The sequence below is a fragment of the Capsicum annuum genome, chromosome 7 (assembly GCF_002878395.1).
Source record: "Capsicum annuum cultivar UCD-10X-F1 chromosome 7, UCD10Xv1.1, whole genome shotgun sequence".
Classification (NCBI taxonomy): domain Eukaryota; kingdom Viridiplantae; phylum Streptophyta; class Magnoliopsida; order Solanales; family Solanaceae; genus Capsicum; species Capsicum annuum.
In genome coordinates this window covers 9997638-10020879 of record NC_061117.1, presented here as the reverse complement: position 1 = coordinate 10020879, position 23242 = coordinate 9997638, and the positions used below count along the sequence as shown (strand labels likewise).

Genomic DNA, 23242 nt, shown 5'->3' with positions numbered 1-23242 from the left:
TATAAGAAAAATAAATATATCAAGAGACGTTCATTTTTGTGAAAATATTTTTCCTTTTGTTATCTTTTCATCACAGTCCAATTTTCCCTCCATCTAAAAAAATGTCAATGATTTGCATAAGCCTTCTAATTCTTAAATAGTCAGTGGTCCAACACCCTGGATAATAATAATACACAAGATCATGTCATGGACTTACCTCTATCTTGTACAAATACTCCTACACTTGTTAAACAAAATATTACAAATACTCCTGCACTTGTTAATCAAAATAGCCATTTTTCTCCTCCTGATTAAAATGACCATTCAACTCTAGATCAAAACCTTGCATCTACTCCTTCACCACTATATTCTCCGCCTGACGATTCGCTTCCTCATACCCCCAATACTCTTATTCCAAAGCATGTTGCATCTTTATTACCAACAGCTATAAAATCAACCAAAGCAACCCAAGAGTATCACTGTAACATTCTAAGCTGAAAATCACTTTAATCTTTCTCATCCTAATCCTTTGACATCTCTTTTTGTTAACAAAAACTACATCCACTTTAATGTTCTAACCTATAATAGTCAGCAAACAATGAGAAATACTTCACATGATAGTGAACCACATTCTTATGAGAAAGCAGCCATGAACCTTGCATAGCATGCTGTAATGACTCAAGAATTTGAAGCTTTATATGCTAACAATACTTGAAATTTAGTCACTTTACCTGCAGGTAAGAAGTTTATAGGTTGAAAGCGACTTTATAAGACAAGCACAAGGCAGATAAAAGCATAGAGAGGTTCAAGTCCAGACTTGTGGTAAAAGGCTATACTCAAGAGGTAGGAATAGACTACACAAAAACTTTTTGACCTTTAGTAAGGATGACAATGATGAGGGCTTTGTTAAGTATAGCAGTGAATAAAGGCTAGGATCATTTTCAATTAGATGTTGCTAATGCATTTCTAAATGGTGAGTTACATGAAGAAATGTACATCGATGTACTACTAGGCCTTGCAGTTGAGAAACCTGAGTTGGTTTGCAAGTTGAAAAAATTCCTTTATGGCTTAAAACAAGCCAGTAGACAATGGTATGTCAAGTTGACTAAAATTTATGTACTAGGGGATATATTCACTCAATATATGACTACTTTTTATTCTCTAAGATAGATGGCTCTTCAGTTGTGTTTATGGCAGTTTATGTGGATGATGTAATCCTAATAGGTACAGACATCAAAGAAATTCAGAATTTAAAAGCTTTTCTTCATCACTATTTCAGGATTAAGGACTTCAGGAAACTACACTATTTCTTGGGTTTAGAGCCTCTAAACAAAGACAATGGTATGCTTGTTTTTCAGAGGAAATTTACTTTGGATCTACTCAAAGAATTTGACTGTCTTAAATACTCTTCAGTGTCTTCTCCGCTAGGGAAGTAGTATCAAAGTAAAAGCTGCGGAAGGAACCTTGTTGGCGGATCCCACTTATTAGATACAACTCATTGGCAAGTTAAACTTTCTTACTAATACTAGGTTGGACATAGCCTACAGCGTCCAGCATCTAAGCCAGTTCTTGCAAGCTCTTAGAGATTCCCATCTCAAAGTTGCTATACATGTTCTTAGATACCTGAAAGGTGATCCAAGTTTAGGCATCCTCTTGTCCAATTCTCCGACTATATCCTTAAGGAATATTGTGATTCAGATTGGGCATCTTGCCCAAATTCAAGAAATTTAGTTAGTAGATATCTTGTGTTACTTGGAGACAGTCCTATCAATTAGAAGTACAAGAAATAGAAAATAATTTCTCTATCATCTGCTAAAGCAGAATACTGATCAATTAGAAAGGTTGTTGGTGATTTGGTATGGTTGAAATGTCTGTTAGGAGCTCACTATATCCAGTTGTGATCCTACACCTGTATTTTGTGATAGTCAGGCTACAATGCATATAGCCAAGAACCTAGTTTATCATGAGCGTACTAAACACATCAACGTTGATTATCACTTTGTAGCATGTTTTTAATATACTTGAAGTCATTGAAATATTTTATGTATTAGATTTAAAAAAATAAATTTTGTAAAAACTCTTATCACGTGAAATTATAGGTGAAAGAAAAAAATAAATGTTAAAATAAATTTATTTATATTTATAACTGAGTAATTACATACCAACAAATTCATTAAAATATAATATTTTCTATTTTTGATCATCATTAACTGTCATTATTAAAATATCATTATGTTATTTTATAAAAATATTTAATTACTTGTGGCCTTTTGATATATTTTAGTTATTCGATAATATTTTCTTCTGTACAAATAAAAATATATTTAAAATTATCCAATTATGCGATTAAGAACTTTAGTAATTATAACACTTATCAATAAAATATATTTAATATCTCCATCATTAGATTATATTAATTATAATGCAAAAAATATAATATAATTGTTGACACCCAATTTTTGCCCTCCAAATTCCTAATTAGTTTTTGAACTTCTCAATTTTAAATAGTTTTAAAATATTTATTTTAAGTTATTTTGAAATAAATTTCAACCCAACCTTTTGAATTTATGTGAAAATAATATATTTAGTATTTAATTATACATATTATCAATTAAAAAAATGCTTTAAAAATTCGGTGTGAAAAGTTTGATTAAATTGCAAATATTCTACTTTTCTAAATATTGATTGAAAATAAGAAATTGATGATATAGTTAGTTTCTTAATTTTTTATTTTATCATTAATATTATTTTTTTTAAAAAATAGAAATAAAATAAAATTGTGTTTTATTTAATATTTTATTTTTAAACTATTGAATTTGAGAAATTAGTTAAATTAATTAGAAGTTAATTTCATCTCAATTTTGTTCAATTAATTCAATCGTAGCCATTCTTATAAATGGCTATACTTTTTAATTGGACTCGCTCAATTCCTAATCTACCCAAAAATAACCCAAAACCAAGACATAACCAATTCCAACCAAATTCCCCTTAACCCAATAGCCCATTAATCCCTTAAATAACAACAAGGGAAAAGTTTCAGAAATGACATACTTGAGGCCTTAATTATTAATTTTGTAGCAACAATTTCATAATTACATTTTGTAGCAACTTGTATTATGTATTTTTAAAAACTGATGCCAAGAAAATACATATACAACTAATTTTACCTTCCTTAAATAATTAAAATTTGTTGAGGTAAATATGGTATAATTACCAATTAATTAATTTTGTAGATTCCTTTTTCGTTAAAATAACATCAATCACGCGACTTCCGTTTCAGCTTAACAACATTGATCAAATTTTAAATTTCAGTTTTCAAAATTAACGAGTTCATCTGAGAAAAAAAAATTAAAATCTACTTTTCGTTTTTATGAGAAATTTTTTCTAATTCAACCATGTTTTGACGTTCAACCATTGTTGTTGTTCATACGAAATTCTACAGTATCTTCTTCGAATTCAAATCCAGTTATAGATTCTTCAGTTCAAATTGTTCAAATTGAACTATCAGTTGAAAATTCATCTGTTACTATTGTCTAAGGTACGTAATCATTAAGTATTTCTGGTTGGATTTTTGGTTTTCGCCATTACTGCTGCTCCTATTTAGTTTCGATTTTTAATCAAATCAGAAGGAAATTCAACATATATAACAAAAATCTTCAAAATTGAAATTTTTCGTTGCAAAATTTCAATTTATTAGTTGTTTCAGTTTTTTAGATTTAATTGATAGGCTATTCATTCCAGTATTGGTTGTTGTTATTTTGATCGATTTAACAATAGATAAAATTGTGAAGCTTTGTAGTATATTTGCATAGTTTTGTATAATCGATTATGAAAATAAGTTAAACAATTTTCGAGTTTAATTTGGTTGAATGATTTTATGAAAATCATTGCTCAATGGATGATTGAATTGAGCTGCTGAATGTGATGAAATTCTATTCACACAGTTCAAAATATATTTTAGGTATGTTCCATATGTATTTTTTGATATGTTTAATATTAACATTGCATATGTATTTTTGAACAGCTTAATGTTAACACTGCATATGTATTTTTTGGTTTCTTGTTGGGATTTGACAGTATAATTATTTTTGCTGAATATATACTTTATACAAGTTTTTCTTCGTTTCGATTCAGTATTTTTTGTATTTGGTTTAATAGTTTTTTTTGTGTTTGTATTTTACGTTTAAAAAAATTTTGTTTAAATTTTTTTTCTGAATGGAGATGTTGGCTGTGTAAGTTTATTTGTAGTTAAAGCTGAAAAGTGTTTGTTTTAACAAGTTATAATTTGACAAAATATTTATATTTGTTTATTTTTTTGGTTAAATCAACTAGAAATGGGAAGCATACACTCTTGTGAAGCACTCTGGTCGGTGGACATATGAAAAAAACTATGAAGAATATATCACTGATGCATTACTGTTGAGCACATCAGCAATATTTATTGAGCTGCACAATGAATTGGCATCTCACTTAAGTGAGGATTTAACGAGGAAACATATTCTAGTGGAATATCAAATTACTGCTAATGCAGGGCAGATAGAAATACATAATGATATGGGTTTAAAGGTGTTTATATTTCAGAAAAAGCAGATACAAGACATGAATTGTCTTCATTTATATGTACGCATTTTGGAGAAATCTGTAGGGAGTAACGTGGCTAGTTCTTCAATGTGTGTTGTTGAAAGAATAACCAACTGTGATAACATTCAAACACTGATAAATACAACAAATGAAGGAGCTTTGGTGGTTTGTGAAGATACATAAGCATTAGATGTATTTAAAATGGATATTGTGGAGTTGATTATCTCAGATCCACATCACAAACATGTTGAGGAAGACCAGGTTTACTTGAGAAATTTTTTTTGAAGTCAGTCATGAAGGACTATTCAATTAGGGAGAAGTTTCAAACACGAAGCAAAAGGTCAAGTAAGAAAACGTACGTACATTCTATATCATTCTATTGTTGTTTAATATTAGTTTGGATATGTATTTTCAAAATACTAAATTATGTGGGATGCAGGTATACGTTGTTTTGCAAATCAAGAAAATGCGAATTTTTAATGCGTGCATCGGGAATGGGAGAAACTGGAATGTTTAGAATAAGAGAATTCAGACCTCAACATACATGCCCGGTGAAGGATAAGATCTATCCAAAGGTGCATGCTAATAGTATGTTGATAGGTGGTATGGTTAAATAAAAATTCAAGAACCATAAAAGAAAATAAAATGCAACAGAAATTAGAAATGACATGAAAAAAGATTTTGGTATGGATCTGACATACACTTTATGTTGGAGGGCGAAAGAAAGAGCATTAGAAGAGTTGAGGGGTAAGCCATCAGCATCTTATGGGAAACTGCCATCATACTTATATGTACTGAATACTACCTATCCAAAATCACATATAAGAATGAAGAAGACAAATGAGAATGAGTTCTTGTATGTTTTTATCGCTCTAAATGCATTCATTAAGGGATTCGATCAATGTAGACCGGTCGTAGTTGTTGATGCTAGTCATCTGAGAGAAATGTATACTGGGGCATTTGTAACAGCATGTACAATGGATGGAGCAGATTAGTATGAATTTGTAATAATTATTTTATAAAACTTTTTGTATGTTTTTGTATTTCTTCATATCACCTGAAAATACATATCTCCACTAGATATATACATATCTGTATAAAATTACCTAGAGTTTCAAAGTTTCATGAATTAAAACATTTAAAAAATGATTATGTTTTATAGTTATGTGTGTCTAAATTTTATTATATGTAATTGATACCATTTATTTGATAAAATGTACAGTTTTACTTACCTGTATATATAATAAATACATATGCAGTTCCTATATGTATTTTTATTTTACTGCACATAATTTTTTTGTATATACAGGTCATATATCCCCTCTGGCATATGGTATGGTTGATTCTGAAAATGATGCATCATGGACGTGGTTCTTTCAGAATCTAAAGGAAGCGTACGGGAAAAGACAAAACATGTGTGTTGTTTCTGATAGGAATCCAAGCATCATAAAGGCTGTTAGCGATATGTACAACGATGTTCCTCATTATGCATGTATGTGGCATCAATGGGGGAATGTTAAAAAACTTTACAGGAAGTCACACGATGCATTGTCAGAGGTCTTTTTTACAATGGCCAAATCATATTCTAAGTCAAAATTCCAAATGTTAATGGAAAAAGTTGAGGCAGTTGATATTAGGTAAAGAATTATTTGGAATTGGCTGGTTACGAAAAGTGGGCTAGGTCCTATGCAATAGTTAACCGAGGGTGGACTTTGACTTCAAATATTGCGGAGTCAATAAATGGAGTACTTGTATCAAGTAGAGAACTGTCAATTTATGACTTTCTTGAGGAGTTTCGATTATTGTTTGCAAAATGGAACTGCGAAAATAGGCAACAGGTTTCATATACCTTCACGCCACTCATTGAAAAGTTTTATGACATACTCAAAGAGAACGAGGCTTTGTGTACTCAGATGACGGTATGACCTTTTACATTTTTGGAATTTATACTTCTGAAAAAAAAATAATTAATAGAATAACTTCCATTAAGTACTAAATGAATGAAAACATTTTAAAAAAACTAAAAAGTTAAGTAAGAAAAATATTATGTACTCTGCATATATATTTTTACTCTGTATGTGTATTTTTTTCTGAAAAATGCTGGTGTGCTTACAACATATCGTATAAATATGAATTTCATCTTTTTGTAGCATATCATTAAACTTTTTATTTTTGTATCAGTTTGTACTAGCCCCAGAATATGTGTATACGATACACGACAAACAAAAATACTACATTATTTGCCTCAAAGAAAAAAATGCTCATGTAATGTATTTCAACTAGATCAGATACCATGTGCACATGCTTGTGCGGTGTTGGAGAAGAAGAATTTTGAGAAGGGGCCATACTGTTGTGATTTGTTTAAACCAAAAATTATTTTGAAAACATATGATGTTCCCATCTATCCGTTGCCACACAAAGATGACTGGCTAATTTCAAAGAGCGTACTTAGTGAAATAGTACTGCCTCCAAAATACAAAAGACCTCCAGGAAGACCTGCGAAGAAGTATCGTGGAAAATCAAGACATGATATGTTTAGAAAGAAGAACATCAACTCATGTGGTGCTTGTGGGGCTAAGGGTCACAATAGGCGTTCCTGTAGAAAATATCGAAAAATGAAACATTTCTCTTTCCGTATTAGTGCTTAAAATTTTGTTTTCATCTTTTATAAACTTGAACTATTTTTTTAATAATCATTTGACAAGTGAACACAGTTAAATCTGAATTCTGCATATGTATATGTTGAAAGATCTGAACATTGCATATGCTTTTTGAATGTGCAGTTCATATGTATTTTTAGCATTGAATATACTTTTTAGGTTAAAGTTGGTAACTTTGATTAACCAAACACTTATTTGGTTCGTAATTGTTAATTGATTTAGCCACATATGACATATTCTGCAAATCTATGTTTGAATTTCAAAATCTTAGTGCATCATATGTGTTTATATGATAAAAATATATTTAAATGTATAATACATATGTATTTTAATAAAAAATATTAACACTGCATATGTATTTATGTAAAATAAAATCTCACCATAAATTACAGATTTGTATTAAAAGTTCAAAATTATCTTTAATTTCAATTTTCATTTATAATCATTTTAAATGGACACATATCAAAATAAATAATAGTTATGAACAATATTTATTTTAGAAAAACTTATTATTAACACTGCATATGTATTTTTATGATAAATTTTATTTATAATGCGTACATATTTTTTAGCAAAAAATATGAACACTGCATATGTATTTTCTAACATTGCATATGTATTTTAACATAATATGAACAATACATATGTATATTTTAACTAAAAATTTTAGATATATTTTTGGAATGCTTGGGCATAATATTGCATATGTATTTTTGTCATCTAAAAAATAACATATTTTTTAGGCATAAGAATTATTGCATATGTATTTTTTAGGCATAAAAATTACTGCATATGTATTTTAAGCATAATATGAACAATACATATGTATTTTTTAACAAAATCACATAGTAAAATGAAGAACAACATAAAAGACTCGTATTAAACTTGAATTAGTACTATTGTAACCTACAATTAGAACTACTTCAAAACATCAAAATTAATTTGTATAATCAGTACCTACATACATAAACCAGCGTCTAAACTATATAAAGTAAGCAATCCATCATCCATCAAAAACTTCACTTACACTAGTTATTCTATTTTGTCTTGGAGGCCTCAAAGGTGCTTCGATATCACTATGAGCATTTACGTCTTGCTTTTTGGTCCCATAATCCCACAAAAGTGCAGCATATCTTGTACGGAGTACATTGGAGTCGAACTCATTCGCAAGAATTTTGTGACCATAAGAAAGACACTCCGCATATGTAACCATATAGACACCACAATCCCTACAAAAACAATAAAAAAGAACACATATGTGCTCGGTTGTTGAGGAAAACTCTCTTGAAATAACACATCAAACATATCTGAGGGGTCTTTATCTTTGTATCTTGGATGGTTTTCAAGATGAATTCCTTTCTTAACGTAGAAATCACAATGTTCGAGACACAATGGGATAATCGCAGCTAATTTCTCAATGACATCAAGAACAGTCGAATAATGAACAGATGATTCATATGAATCATATAGAAATATGCACCTCTCTGAGAAAGATAAAATTGCTAGCACCCAATGATGTTTTTTCTTTATCTTTACTGGAATATAAATGTCTTCCACTGTATGTCATGGCACAACAGCATGCATACAGAACCCATTTATGTATTCATTAAGATGTGCCACATGTCCTCTCACAGTAAGATTTTCAGCATCCGCAGAATAAACATCATGAACAGATCTAATTATGTTCATAAAGTTGAAATCTACCGTGCTGAATTTGTAAGACCTGTTGGGGTCATACTTCGACTTCTTCCTCAAGTAGTAGAAGCAAACATCAATATGTTGCAGTAAGTAAGAACACAAATTTTAGATAATTCAAAAAATTTGTATACTAAATTTAGCATGTGTATGTAATATAAAAATACATATGTAAGTTAAAGTGCATCACATCCTTTCTTATATAATAAAAAATTACAAAGAAAAATACTTATTTGTACCTGCGTATGTATTTACTACCATAATATGTAGTTTAATTAGTGCTATAAATGTAAACAAAACATTATAAGAAAAAATATACCAACCGAGTCGGTCCATGACTGATCAGGGAACTCCATTGTGTAAAATCAGTTTTTATCTTCAACAGTCTTAATTTCGAAATACATCATTGGAATGGTTGATTTCCCACTTTTGTAATGATCCGCATTTTCCTTCCTATTTTTTTTGTTAATCAGTATATGTTAAATCATGAGAACATAATGTAATTTAAAAAAAAAAAAACTTAAAACAAGTCAATAGAAATACCTTTTAGCATGAACTTTGAGAAGGTTTTCAGAAATCCAATCCATGAACTTGTTGACAATCTTCGTATCCATAATCCCATCAATCGGATGATAAAGAAATGGATGTTTCTGTGGGAATATACGTATGTGACCTTTCGAGCTCTCTACATATTTACATAATACAAAAAGGTAATTATTAAAAAGTATTTGCATAACATGTTACATTGTAAACTAAATATATAAGTAATTGTACTTACCGGCAGCTGAACCAAATTTCACCATGTAAGGTGACTCTTTGAATTTGGATGGTCGCCTAATCCTTAACTTAGGAAGAGGAGTTTGAAGTTCACAATTAGCATAGCGATGAACAATGATGCTTTTACTGCTATATACATTCAAACTAGGAAGCAAATCATCAGGGATTTTGTCTTGTGAATCAGGCAAAATTGTTTCATCCCTTTGTTCATCAGTGGTTAATTCTTGTATCTTAGGATTTTTCATAATCTGCTCGTCCGTACCAAGATCAACCTCTCCATGCATGTCTGCTTTAGAGCTCAATCCAACGTTCTCTTTGTTTTCCTTCAAAAATGGAAAATAATTTATTTTTTTATGTCAAAAATAATCCACATAACCTCAGATATATTCATAATACATACCTGACAATGATCTTGAACAACAAATTCGGACTTTTTATCATTAAAATATTTATTGATTTGTTCTTCTTCAGAAGTTGCCAATGGATGTGTTGTGATGCTTTCTCTTCGGTATGCATTAAGACTTGGTAACAACTCATCTGGGATTGTAAATTGCGAATCAGACAATTTTGAATCATCCAATTTCTCATCAGTGATCTGCAATAGAAATGAAAGAAATTATATAATTGTCTTATGGATTGTTATGATTTTTACATCACATAAACTGAAGTTCAATTCATTATACATACTCGATCATCGTGATGAACAATCTTCTCAGAAAAATTATAATCCAAATTTATACTTTGGAAAAGCTCATCAAGGATTAAATGTTGAGAATTAATTTCAATGTTTATTTTATCTGGATGTGAATCAGTGCACCCCTTGCAAACAAGCAAAAAAAATTAAACCAACTTCAAACAAAAATTTAGTTGTATATGTTTATACAGGACTATATATAAAATAACATATAACTGCACAAAAAAAGGAATTACATTTGCGCACTCAAAAGAATAATCATATTTTAGTTATTTTTTACCTTTGTACCATCCTGATTCTCATCCAAATTCTGATCAACAGTAGGACTGAATTGTTATGGTGATGTTTCGACGCCATCATAATCCATCTGTTGTGCCTCAACCTCTGTATCTTCATGTTGTTGCTACAAGTATAATTTGAATAAACTACTATTATTTGATTTCACTTAATATGTATATACCAACCCACTAAAAATATATTTCTTGACACACTGCATATGTATTTTGTAATACATTCATATGTATTTTATAATACATTTCATTTGTATTTTTTGAAAACCAACTCATAGGTATTTTTTTGAATAAACTACATATGTATTTTTAGCAATATACTGCATATGTATTTTTTTTATAAACTATGGATATGTATTTATCAAAATACATTTCTTGCCACACTGCATATGTAGTTTGTATTACATTTCATATGTATATTTTTATATCAAATCATATGTATTTTTTGTATAAACTTCATATGCATTTTTAGCAATATACTGCATATGTATTTTTTCATATACTCTGCATATGTATTTTTTACTACTGCGGATATTATATAATAATAAAACTTTTACCTTGCTATGTTCAATTGCTTTGATCATTTTTTTGAACTTTTTCTTCACTAATTGATGAATTCGAGTAAACTCTTCACGAACTTCTTTAAACTCTTGGCGAACCTGTATTCATACAAATTCAGTAAACACATATTTTTAAATGTAAAAAAAACATTTGACAAAAAAAATTACCTCTTTGCAGAATGCATCAAAAACTTTCTTAGAAATAAATGTTTCTTTCTCAACATGTCTCTCACGCTTTGACACAGCAACTTTCTCTACATGACTATCTGTCGTTGACTGTACCTGAGGAAAAATAACCCTAGCTGTTTGCTTCCCTTCCTTCTTTTTTAAAGAAGAAGCCTGTTGTGTTAGAATTGGCTTGAATACTGGTGTCTTCATCACAGTAGCCTTGGCAACACGATGAGGTGGAGTCCTCGTTTGGGTATGCACGTCAACAATATTGACTTGCTTTTTCTCTGAAGGTTTCTTCGCTGCTGGGGTTGATGAATCCACCTTCTTTTTCTTCTTTGAACGTTCGTTGATCTTCTTTGGTGGTGGATCCTAGAAGTCATCGTCAGAATCAACTGAACGTGCATCTTTAGTTACATCTTTCTGTGGTATTTCAAGCTTTGCCAGTTCCATTTTAGTTGGCACTATGTTCTTAAATATAACCTACAAATATGTTAAAGAATATGTTAAACAATTGAAACAACAACAATTGAAAATGAAAAAGAATATATGTATACAATACAATACATATCAATGCATATATATTTGTTCACAACAAACCTTGCCATTGTCCTTGAACATAGCATTCATCAAAAACTCATACCATGGACGAGGTGCAATCGTCTTCCAATTTAATAATCGGGAAATCCGATTCTCAACCTTCAATGCAATCTTAGGTGGGACATTTGAGCAACACTCATATAGCCACACTTGAATAGCCAGTGGCATTCCCTGAATCAAATAAAATTTGCCCCCAGCTTTCAGCCGGTTGTTCAAACTTCTAGCCAGATCTTCAAAAGTTAAAGAACCCCATGGAAAATCCTTATATCTACTACTATCTACCAAATCAAAATGAAGACTAGGTATAACAATAGTGTCAAGAGAAACTCCCATACTTTCTCCGTGAATGCTAGAAATAGTTACCTTTTCTGTATAATTTCTGCCCCATTGAAATACTTTTCAATCATCTTATTTGGTACACCCTCATCAAAAATAAAGTCATAACTATTAGGCACACAATTCAATCCAGTTATGATAGAAAATTCCATGGGAGTAAAACTAAGAGAGGTGTCATTAGCACAGATCATAATCCCAGAAGAAGAACTACCCTTCACCTCAAGCGTCATAACGCATCTGCACAACTGTTCTTGCACTACACATTGCTTCTTCTTCATAAAATAATCAAAAATGTTATTCACACAAAAGTTTTAAAACTGTTCCTTGTTTAAAATTGAGCGTATGCTTTCATAAATATCATTGTCACTGTAGGAGCACATGTGCGGCGCAAATCTTGAAAGTTTTCTGACAAGGAATATTTCGTCCCGCATCACCTAGACAAAGTAAAGCTACCACTTCTTAATCTATAAAAAATATTCAATCAAACAAAAAAAATATATAACATGCATATATATTTCAGATGATTAAAATGCATATGTATATTGATCAAATCATAACTGCAACCAACACAGAAAAATACATATCAAATGTACTAAAAATTCATATAGACAATAGACTGTTATGGTAGTTAAACTAAAATAACATGCATATGTATTTTGACCATATATAAAATACAACAAACACTGAAAAATACAAATACTCAAAAATGCATATCAACTACACTAAAAATAAATATAGGTCAAAATTATTCACCTGTACTAAAAATACATATCAACTATACTAAAAATACATATCACCTATACTATAAAAATATATATCCAAATACTATTCATGAATAGTTAATTCAACAATATATTTTCACATAATCCCTAAATATCATCATAACAGAAAATACATAATTACGTGAACACGAAAAAAATAATAAATTTACAAACAAAAAAAATACCTCTTCCTCACTTTCTTCTTCAAATTCATCATAATATTTGTCAACATCGTCTTCAATTTCTTTAGATTTCCTGTTCTTCTCGTACCGTTTTTTAGCTTTTTGCTCCTTTGGAGAAGGAGTTTTTTTTAACCCTTTTTTTTTTAAAAAATCAGTCATCTTCACTTCGTCGTTGTAAAACTTCGACCTAATCTCTTTCGATCTACCAGATTTCGTCAACTGTAAAGGATTTGAAACAACAGTAACTAAATATTCTTGAGTTAACCCAAGACTAAAAGATGGTGCATCATACACTAATTTCATATTCCTTGAACCCCTGTTTTTAGGTGTTTTTGCAGTGTGTTCATCCATTAAAACACAAAACCCATGAAAATTAAATTTCCGATGAATTAAAGTAGGAAAAAAATAAAATGCTCACATGCAAAATACGATTTTGCCCATTAATAATTACCTGAAATATGGGAAACAAATTCTTATCATAGATCTTGCAAGAATCGTGCAAAATGTAATAAGATTGAGGAGACACTTAGAAATTTGGCTAAGTGTTAGAACTTAGTCATCTCATAAGCCTTCGAACTTTGAGGATTTTATGTCCGACCTTTCTGGTCTTCATTTGTTGATTTTCAAGTTGATTCACAATGGGATAAGTCGATAGTACATCTCGGGTGAGATTCAGAATTTTTGGAATAGCATAAAGGCATGTTTGGATTTTTGAAATAGCTCGCACCGCCCCACTAAGTTCGGAGGCATAAGTAGGGCGGCGCCCAGGATAGTCCGAGGGACTAGGCGGGGCGGTGCCTTACCTATTCCTGCTAGGGAAAATTTTCAGCATTCCAACTCCGCTTCTTTAAGGGAAAAAGAGGTATTTTCCACCCCTATTCAGCCATAACACGGGATTAAACTCCCAAAACACCAAACTATAGTTACTTTCTTCAAATTCTCTCAAGAAAACAACCTAGGGTTTCAACCCAAAGTTCAAGAGAACTCAAAATTTTAACGTTACTTTCAAAATTGAGTCAAGAATTAGAATCCCCAAACCAAGAGCTTTAAGAATCTCCGTTCAAAGTCACGAATAGATTCCCAAAATCAAGTGTTCATCCAAAGTTCATAATCTAAGGTACAAGTTTTAGTATACACATTCAGACTCGTATTATTTGCAGCTTCCAATCAGCAGGTGATGGGTTCTTTTGATTCAACGACTCAAGTCAAGTATAATTTTGTATTGTCTCTTTTATTCAGTCATATTGATTAAGGATAGCTGGGGGTAATGTCCCGACTACCTATAATCATTATTAGTAGAGGCTTCATAGATAGTCAGTAGAGTTAATGTTTTAGATTTCAGTGTTGTCTTGTAAAAGTAGAGTTGTAATTATTTTAATTTTGTTTTGTATTGATCAGATTTAGAAATGAGTTGTCTTCCATTGATTTTGTACAGTTTCATGCATTTTATTCACTTACTTTTGAGTTATGCTAGTAGAAGGGTTACCTTGGGGTCACTTGTGGCCCTAAACATCGTGTGACGTCTCGAGACCTATTTTCAGGGCGTTACAGCGTATAGGCCAAAAGTCAACTAGGGAGTATTAGAGAGGCTGGAGAGTGTCCTAATGTGGTCTTTTTGGGTGGGAAGGGACATTTGGGTGAGCAAAATTAAAAACTGCACAAACGTGGCATTTTCAAGACAAATTGGTGTGCTATATAGCCACGATTCTAGGTGTGGGCCAGAGTTTCGGGCATGTTATGGGCCAAATATCGATCGAGGCATGCTAGGGAGGCTGGTGAGCGGCCTAGTATGGTCTGTTTAGTTAAGAAATACTATTTGGGTGGTCAAATGAGCTAAACAATGAAAATCGAGTGTTTTAGGGCCAAATCAGTGTGTTATATCCCAGGGTTTCGAGGGTGGGCCTGAGGTCCGGGCATTTTGTCAACTAAAAATTTGATTGGGGAGTGCTAGGGAGGCTGTGACGTGGCCTAGTATAGTCTGTTTGGGTAGGCGAGGCCATTTATGTGGTAAAACGAGCAAAATAGTGTAAATGAGGCATTTTCAGGCCAAATAGGTGTGCTATTGCCCACGGTTCCAACGGTGGGCCTAAGGTTCGGGTGTGTTGTAAGCCAAATATTGATCGAGGCGTACCAGGGAGGCTCGGGATTATCCTAGTAGAGTCCGTTTAGGTGGGCGGGGCCATTTGGGTTGTCAAATGGGCAAAATAGTACGAACGAGGCATTTTTAATCGATGTACTATAGTCCACATTTCTGGGGGAGGGTTCGGGGTTTAGGTGTGTTGTGGGCTGAAAATAAACCAAGGTATGCTAGGGAGACTAGGTAGTGGCGTAGTGTGGTCCGTTCTGGCGGGCGGACCATTGTATGGTAAAACGGGCAAAATTTTGCAATTGGGGCATTTTAAGCTGAATCAGTGTGCTATAACCCACAATTATAGGGGTAGGTCCAGGGTCTGGGCATTCTGTGGGCTGAAAATCGACTGTGGTATGCCAGGGAGCCTGAGGAGTTGCCTAGTATAATTTGTTTGTATGGTCGGGGCCATTTGGGTGGTCAAACGGGTAAAATGGCATGAACAAGGCATTTTTAGGCAAAATTGGTGTGCTATAGCCCATGATTTCAAGGTTGGGACTGAGGTTCAGGCATAATGTGGGCGAAAAATTGACTGGGCATTCTAGGGAGTTTAGGGAGTGGCCTAGTGTGGTCCATTTGGGTGGACGGGGCAATTTGGGTGGTCAAACGAGCAAACTAGCATGAACGAGGTATTTTTCAGCAAAATCAGTGTGCTATAGCTAATGGTTCCAAGGGTGGCCCCTGGTTCCGAGCATGTTGTGGGCTGAAAATTAGTTGGGTCATGCCAGGGAGGCTGGGGAAAGGCCTAGTGTAGTCCGTTTTGGGTATGCATGGCCATTTGGGTGGTCAAACGGGCGAAACGGCACAAACAGAAAGATTTTTGACCAAATCGGTGTGCTATAGCCTAAGGTTCTAGGGTTGGGCCCAGGGTTCGAGCATGCAGTGCGCCAAAAATTGATCGGGGCATTTTAGGAAGGCTGAAGAGCAGCCTAGTATAGTTCGTTTGGGTGGGCGGGTCCATTTGGGTGGTCAAACAGGCGAAACGGCGCGAACGAGGCATTTTTAGGCTAAATCGTTGTGCTATAGCTCACGGCTCTGGGGGTGGGCTCAGGGTCCAGTCGTGCTGTGGGCTAAAAATTAACCAGGGTATGTCATGGAGGCTGAGGAGCGACCTAGTGTAGTCCATTTAGGTAAGCGGGGCCATTTGGGTGGTGAAATGGGCAAAATGGTGTGAATATACCATTTTAGAGCCAAATCCATGTGCTATAGCCCACTATTTTGAGGGTAGGCCCGACATCTGAGCGTGCTATGGGCTAAAAATCTATTAGGGCATGCTAGGGAGTGGCCTAGTGTGGTCTGTTTGGGTTGGCAGGGCCATTTTGGTGGTTAAATGGCATAAATGGGATATTTTTCGGGCCAAATCGGTGTGATATAGTCCATGGTTTCAAGGGTGGGCCCGGAGTCCGGGCGTGCTGTGGGCCGAATATTAACTGGGGAATTCCAGGAATAATGGGAACGACCTAGTTTCCATAAATTATAGTAAAGTATTTAAACTCAAGCTGTTTGAACAACCTATAACATGTTAAGACAAATATCTTTCATGATGAGAAAGGAAATTTCATAAATCTTGCTCTCATATCAATTCTCAAAACTCATAACATATATACACATGAACAAAATCTAAAATTTATGAAAAAACTCATGGTTCATACAAAATTTCATCTTAAACGGGGTTTCATAATGCATGTTCTTCAAACAATTTCAAAACCCATAATATGTAAATACATACTTTAGAGCTTGTTAAAAAATTATACTCATTCCGACAAGAGTTAGGATAGTCCTACATACCTTTGACAGAGATAAATCGAAACTTATGTTTTGAATATACAAGCTTTAGAATTTAGAAATCCATTCTTGATGATCTTGAGAGGAAGAGAATGAGGGTTTAAGAGCTTTCAATCGGTATTGCAACAATTTTAGGGTTATATGACGGTTTGGGGAAGTGATGGGAGGTGGATGGACCACTTTTCCCTTAATTTAAAGTTGAAAAAATGTGTCTTAACATATGAAAAAAAGGTTCGCGCCACAGACCCAAACTCGGAGCAAAGGATTTGCCTCACGAGCCCAAATGCGATGCATAAACATTACCTCGCGACTCCAATCGTGCAACCTGGATAGTGTCTCACTAAAATACTCATAATTTTTGAATCATAACTTATATTGATAATGGTTAGTTGCATTGGAAAGAGGACTTAAAGGGATTTAATATGATATATAATGGGCCACATAACTCGTTATATTAGAGGATTAATGGTCGTTGGAATTTGACCTAAGAAAAATCATAAACTAAAATTCAATAGATAGGAAAGTGCTCAACTTAACTTTGAGATATGAGATATTTAAGACATCAATCTATCTCCTAAGATGTTCTCACCCTAAATAATAATTATTCATACTTGTTTCTTAATAGAAACCAATGGGTACGGGTCTATATATATAGGAAAAATGGTTCAAACTTGTGCCCAAAAGTGTGGGGTATTACATGTCAGGTTTCAGTCAGCTCCTAAGGAAGTTCATCTGACTGTTGTAAAACAATTAATAGATACCTTATTGGTACAAGCTCCTGTGATTTATGGTATCCTAAGTCTATTGATATTATTTTAATAGGTTTCTCATATGCAGATTATGTAGGTGATAAAATGGATAGAAAAAGCACAAGTGGTACTTGCCAATTCATGGGACAATCCCTTGTGTCATTAAATAACAAGAAATAAAATTGTGTCTCTCTATCAACTACTGAATTTGAATATATAGCTATTGGATTGTGTTGTGCCCAGATTCTCTTGATGTCCCATCAACATAGTGATTATGATCTATATTTAAACCTGTCAAAATATTTTGTGATAACTCTAGTGTTATTTTCTTGTCTATGAATCCTATGCATCATTCTAGAGAAAAACATATTGATGTTACGCATCATTTTATTAGAGATCATGTTTCAAAAGGAGATATTAAATTAGCCTTTGTGAGTACTAATTTTCAATTAGCTAACATTCTTACCAAACCTCTACTTGAAGAAAGATTTTGTTCTCTCAGAAAATCTCTTGGCATAATTGCAAAACTTTTTAGAGTCAAGGATCTCTTAACTAAATTAACCTGCCTGCTCCTACTTAGTCACGTGTAAGTGCTGCCTTTATTTCTTTTTCGATTGATGCCAAAGGGGGAGAAATAGATGTTGTATTCAATCAAACCTTGGAGGAATGGCATTTAGGGGAGAGTCACTCATTTGAGGGAGAACTAAAATAGGGAAGTAATTTCTTTTGTTATCCATCAAAAAAGGGGAGATTAATAACATTAAGATTTTGATGAATGGCTATTAAGTTCTTTGATTGCAGGAATTTTCATTTGAATAATACTCAAAAGGGAAAAAGCATCTCAAAAGAAGGAAAGAAAGATTGATGCATATTTTAAGGAGAGTAAATCAAAAAGATTGACAAAAAGGAAAAATTATGGCACTCTAAATAGATTGAAGAAATTCTATCTAAAGATTATATTGCCTATCAAAAGGCCTATCAAGAAAAAAAAAATGGATCTACTGCATTAAATGGGATTGCCACATCTTGTGTTTACATTGTACTTAGTTATATTTTCCTTTCAGTCTTTACTTATTCTTTGAAATGAAATATTCCTTATTCAATTTTCTAAGAAGAAAAATCCTTTGGGTTGCCTTCAAGCTTCCAACGGCTTCAAGAAAAATCTTTTATAAGCTTGGAGTTGCTCAAAGAGGAAAAAAGCATCACATCGTCTTCATATGCAAGATGTATAATCACATGGGGTTGGCAATGACATGATAAAACCTTTGGATTGATTAATATATGGAAGTTAGTTCAGAATCCTTGACTAGACCTCTGGCCCAAGCAGAAAAAGAGTAGGAGAGAGCGGATCTCCTTATTTAAATGCTATTGTAGAATTGAAAAAATCTCTTCTAACACTATTTATCAAAATCAAATATAACGCATTGGAGATAGATCTTCACACCAAATTCACCCATTTTTCATCAAAACCAAGCTTTCTAATAACCACAATAAGGAAATTCCAGTTTACCTATCGTATGCTTTTCCTATATCAAATTTTACTACCACATTGCCGCATAATGTCTTCTTATTAATGCCTTGAGTGATTTCTTGCGCTAGTAGAACATTATCCTAAGCCCAATGATGCCAGGAGGAAATTTACTATAACGGAGAGGAACACAATGAGGAGACGGAAGTCTCAATGATGTATATAAAACCATTCAAAAACAACCCACGAAATTGGACTTATATAATACGTGCATACAAATAAATCCTAAGCCCAAAAATAGATAGGTTGATACCACTGCAGACCCCCAAAAATCTCAAACATGGGTCACACCACAAACTTTTCATGCCCGGATTAACAAAAATTGGGTCACAAACTCTAATAATCTCCAGCTTGACACGAATTCTAATTCAGAAGTCAAATCTATTTCGAGAAAACTCTCCACCTCTTCCACAAAAGCCCCTAAGGGCACATCTTAACTGCTGACACCAACCAAGTCCAAGCAATGCTCAAACTTGGAACTTGGTAGTATCTTAGTCATCATATTAGTGGGATTATCATAGTTACTAATCTTTCTTACCATAATATCACCACAAGCAATAATTTCACGCATAAAATAATACCAAATATCGATGTGCTTTGTCCTCTCGTGAAACATCTGATCTTTTGTAAGAAAGAAAACACTCTAACTATCGCAAAAGATCATAGTAATCTGTAAGTCCTTGCTAAGTTCACCAAGCATACCCTTCAACCACATAGCTTCCTTACAAGCCTCTGTAACAGCCATGTACTCTGCCTCGGTAGTTCAAGTATTTATAGCCAAAAAGTGGTGTTTCAGGAGAAAAGCAAGGTTCTTGAAAAGTCTTCGGACTGTCGCTAACCTATGGACCCATCTATGCCCACACGTTACTGTCAAGTTTCATTATGTAAAAATAATAGTCTCTCAATCATTTTACAAGCCAAAGCCGAGCGAACAATGATGACACAAGACTTGTCTTTTTCTTGCCTTACTATCTACATGAAGGAGTGCTTCTATACTTAAGGTGTATTTGGTATGAAGGAAAATATTTTCCATGATTTTCCTAGAAAATGTTTTCATGGAAAATATTTTTGTAGAAATGTTTTCCTGTAAAACAAGCTGATTTCTTACTTGTTTGGTTGGTGAGTGAAAAATATTTTTCAAAAAATATTTTCTAGTGTTTGGTTGGTGAATGAAAAAATATTTTTCAGAAAATATATTTTAGTGTTTAGTTAAAGAGTAAAAATACATTTAGAAAGATAATTTTTGACCTCAAAAAATAAGTTATTTCTTATTCTAGAAAGAAATAAGTTATTTCTTATTTATGATTTTGTGTTCGTTATGCAAATTGGGTAAGTATATATTTTCTAAAAGTATTTATACATATTTTAACAAAAATAATGAGAATGAATAGGATAAGAAGGGTGGAATAAGAAAAAAAATTAAACAATTTTTTAAAAAATAAATTAAATTTTTTTTTTGGGGGGGAGGGGGTGTCAAAATTGGTAGTAGAGGTGAAATTGATTTCTTTTAAAAATAAATTAATAATTTTTTTTTGGGAAGGATGCTGCTAATAGGGATGGGGGTAAGAAAAAAAATTATGGGGGCGGGGGGGGGGGGGGGGGGGGGGGTGGGGGGACAGGTAGAAAGGTAAGAAAAAATATTGATTTTTTTAAAAAAAAATTAAGTATTTCTTTTTGGAGGGAGCATGGGTTTGAGTTTGGGGATAGGAGATGACGTAAAATAATATATATATTTTGTTTGAAGGGGAGCGGGGTAGATGGTGGGGTAAGGAAAAAATTAAAATTTAAAAAAAAAAATTTAAAATTTTTTAATTCTTTTTGGAAGGGGGGGAAGGGGGGTTGGTAAGGATGGGGGTCGAGCAGGGGGAGTAAAGGAAAAGTTGGATTATGTTTTTTAAAAAATAAATATTCTTTTTGGAGGGAGGGGCAGGAGGGAGGGTTTTGGGTTTTTGGTATGGGATGAGGTAAGGAAAAAAATTGAAATATTTTTTTTTGATGGGGTGGTAGGGGTGGAGCGGGGTGGAGGTAGGAGATTGTGGGTGAAAGTAAGGGTTGGTGATTTGAGAGTAGTATGAACATTTCAACTTATGAGTGAGCTTGAAAGAGAGTTTTGGAAAATATTTTCCTTACTTTATGAAGGAGGGTCATTTTCCTTATATTTGAGGAAAATAAGTTGATTTGAAAAACATTTTTCAAAACATTTAAGCCAACCAAACATGATAATATAGACACTTCAAAAACTTATTTAAGCATTTAGACACAAGTCTTGAAAAATTAAGTATTTAGACACTAAGATGACATCATCACTTTTAACATACAACCCTAGCACACAAGGTTTAAACTTTATACTTTAGTCCCCCCACTTCATCCAATTAATATTTAATATTTTTCATTATTTTTCATATTTTTCTATTTTGATTAAAAAAATTGTCCAAGAAGCCACCAAAAGGAGCTCCCATTTTTCACCAATTTTTTTCGATTCAGGCCATTTTTTCGACTAGATCTTGCTTAGCAAAACTGAAAATTTCCATTCTTGGCCATTGTCTCCATTGTTGTTTCATCTTTTTTGAAAAAAATTGCAAAAAATATTTTTTTTCTCAATTTTACTAGCTTGAAAAGCTTTTCAAAGCCACTCAATATCTCCTTATTAGATATATTTTAGTAGTTTAGAAGCCCTGCATATACATTTATCCCAAAGCTAGGAGTGCATCGATTATATCCAAAATCCATTCATTCCCGATTTTGTATGAAAGTTTTCATACCAGTCATCGAATAATTATTGACAGATACCCTAATCTATTATCGATTAGTGTGGTCTATAATGATAGTGGCTGAAGTAATTATCGCGGGTGGTGATTATATGGGTATGTTGGAGAAGGGTCCCAAAAACTGAAATTAGAAATCATCTAGCAAGGAGACAGTGCCCAGCCCGTTGCGTCGTAGTGGTTCGTACGAAGACATAGTTCAAAGCGTAATTGAGAGTGGAGAATTAGATGGTTAGCCAAAGAACGTTGTGATTAGCTATCTAATGAATGGGCGGGGGAAAATACATCCCACTTTCATAAAGAATGATTGGCATTTGTCCTTATATATGTTGGATGTCATTGTCGATGGCTCTAGGCCGTTACTGAGAATAAATATCATCCCGGGGTCTCCGAAAATCCCGTCACCACACCTGATGATCAACGAACATGATTCATTTGAAGATGAGAGTTTGGATGTTCATCCAATGGATACAAAAAATCATTTAATGAAATCAAAAGATCCCAATTTCTTTTAAGAAGAGAGAAGAGTGCTGATTGGGATCACAAACCAACCACACCTTCTCCGACGGAACTAATTTTCATGTAAATTAAATATTTAGCAGCAAAAAGGAGCTGAAATTGTTATTGGACGTAGTGTAAGACCCCATAAAGTTTCCTCGTCGTTAAAGACTTTAAAGCAAGTCAAAAGAAGCCTTACACTTAGAATTTTAGCTAAGTGTTTAACACTTAGTTTATTTTGAGCTTTCGAACTTCGATGAATTATTTTTCGACCTTCCCGACCTCCATTTCTTGATTTTTTATTGCGTTACGATGGGGCAAGTCAAGAGTACATCGCGGGTGAGTTTTGGAATTTTTAGACGAGCTTAAGGTCGTGTTTGGGTTGGAAAAATAGTAGCTCCGGGCGATAAGCCCGCTTCACCCCAGTAATCGCATTGGTGCATGCAAGGCTACTCCCTGGGTAGTTCGGCGCACTAAGTAAGACGGCTCCCGGGGTAGTCCAGCGC

At 33.2% G+C, this 23242-nt stretch overlaps 2 protein-coding genes across 2 annotated transcripts in view; one reads left to right on the top strand and one right to left on the bottom strand.

Moving 5' to 3' along the window:
- Positions 1 to 7208, top strand: part of LOC124885669 — a 33137-nt gene extending 25929 nt beyond the window's left edge. The window contains exons 3-5 of the mRNA XM_047393910.1: positions 5870 to 6117; positions 6198 to 6479; positions 6849 to 7208. Of these exons, the coding sequence (XP_047249866.1) occupies positions 5870 to 6117; positions 6198 to 6479; positions 6849 to 7208 (890 nt within the window). The remainder of the gene's footprint in view (positions 1 to 5869; positions 6118 to 6197; positions 6480 to 6848) is intronic.
- A 1015-nt stretch (positions 7209 to 8223) lies between these two features.
- LOC107852634 lies at positions 8224 to 13634 on the bottom strand. Its single transcript, XM_047393909.1, has 10 exons — positions 13298 to 13634; positions 12005 to 12282; positions 11822 to 11887; positions 11429 to 11776; positions 11234 to 11335; positions 10380 to 10511; positions 10093 to 10287; positions 9694 to 10015; positions 9459 to 9600; positions 8224 to 8353 (listed from the first exon to the last, which is right to left on the bottom strand). The coding sequence occupies exons 1-10, from the start codon at positions 13632 to 13634 to the stop codon at positions 8224 to 8226; spliced, it is 2052 nt and encodes a 683-aa protein (XP_047249865.1).
- Between the last annotated feature and the right edge of the window lie 9608 nt (positions 13635 to 23242).

Coding starts and splice junctions, on each gene's coding strand:
- LOC107852634 (XM_047393909.1), bottom strand. CDS start 13,634: ATGGATGAACACACTGCAAAAACACCTAAAAACAGGGGTTCAAGGAAT. Junction 11,888..12,004: donor TGTTCAAGGACAATGGCAAG/GTTTGTTGTGAA, acceptor ACATATTTGTAG/GTTATATTTAAGAACATAGT. Junction 10,512..11,233: donor AAGCAATTGAACATAGCAAG/GTAAAAGTTTTA, acceptor CTTGTTTGCAAG/GGGTGCACTGATTCACATCC.